The sequence below is a fragment of the Gavialis gangeticus genome, unplaced genomic scaffold (assembly GCF_001723915.1).
Source record: "Gavialis gangeticus isolate Ggan-Ray unplaced genomic scaffold, GavGan_comp1, whole genome shotgun sequence".
Taxonomy (NCBI): Eukaryota; Metazoa; Chordata; order Crocodylia; family Gavialidae; genus Gavialis; species Gavialis gangeticus.
In genome coordinates, this window is record NW_017728998.1 from 27,773,476 (window position 1) to 27,774,809 (window position 1,334).

A 1,334-nucleotide genomic window follows, 5' to 3' on the forward strand; every position below is an offset into this window, starting at 1 on the left:
CCACCCCCAGTCCCAGCCTGCAGCTGCAGCCCACCCTCATCCTAATATGGCTTGTTAATAGTTAGCCACTGGTATCAGCCCCCCCAAAATATTTTAAAAAAAAATCAGTGCACCCCTAGTTTGTACATTTTCTAATTACATGACAACTACATTTCAGAGAAGCAATAGTTTTCAAAAGGCTTAGCTTATTTTAAGCTTGTTCATTTTCACTTTGTGAACTACTGGAGCTACAAGTACCGAGCTTTACTCAAGCAAAAATTTCTATGAGTCTCTGGCAGTATAACTTGCTTAATCTTTCCCTCCATCAGACCATAGAATAAAGACCTTCTGGCTCTAAAGGCAATTTAAAAGCTATTCAAGACTTGTATTTAAATTACAATAAACTATGAAGCAAAAATTATTAGTTCTGCAGATGTTAACTAGAGCTGATAAACGCCCCCTTTATCTCTTGATTGCCCAATGAAGTGAATGCTTTCAGATCAGCATCCTAAATCAGGTTATTACTACATGCAATCAAACCAAATGCATTTTCAGGAAAAGAGAACAAACAGCAAATGCACAAGATGTGCCTGCAGGTTAACTCACCACTTTGGAATTCTCCTTGTAGCGAAACGCAAGCTGGTACGCAGCAAAGACCAGAGGTGGTAATGTAAAACGAATACGCTGGTTCCCACCTGCGCCAAAGTGTTTCCTGGCTGTGTTCAAGATCTAACAAAGTGAAAGAAAGAAGTTAGAAGCATCCTGAAGAAACAAGACCTTTTGGACAACAATAGTAGAATGTGTCCCTTCTGGGGACTAGAGACTTTACATATGCATGTGTACCTGGGGTTAGACATCTACAAAGAAATGACAGAACTGTAGCAAAACTGCTGGGAACTTAGGAGCATGCTGGCACGGGGGTGGGGGAGGTAGGCAAGCTTGTTGAAGCTTTGACCCCACTTCATTCAGGGTCAAAATTACAACAATTTTAGTTCACATCTAAACAGTGAAGGATCCTGCTGATAGAGCAGTCAAATACCTTACCCAAGCTGCAACAATCCTTCCCTTCTTAAAGCAGTTAGACCTTACATCTGTGCATCACCCCTAAAATAAGACCAAGAACTATACAAAAAGGGTCCTCCTGTGGACCTGAGCCAGCTGCAATAATATGCAATTACTCCTTCCATAAGAAGAGCAGCCACACTGCAAGTCACTCAAGCTATGCAGAATCATAGTTTCATAGTTTCTAGGGTCAGAAGGGACCTGAGAAGATCATCTAGTCCGACCCCCTGCCATGGCAGGAAAAAGTACTGGGGTCAAACGACCCCAGCAAGGTGGTCATCTAACCTCCTCTT

General features: G+C 42.1%; 1 protein-coding gene across 1 annotated transcript in view; it reads right to left on the reverse strand.

The window, feature by feature from the left end:
- VPS35 (VPS35, retromer complex component) overlaps nt 1–1,334 on the reverse strand; it is a 47,750-nt gene that overhangs the window by 9,092 nt on the left and 37,324 nt on the right. The window contains exon 13 of the mRNA XM_019505647.1: nt 586–708. Within this exon, the coding sequence (XP_019361192.1) occupies nt 586–708 (123 nt within the window). The remainder of the gene's footprint in view (nt 1–585; nt 709–1,334) is intronic.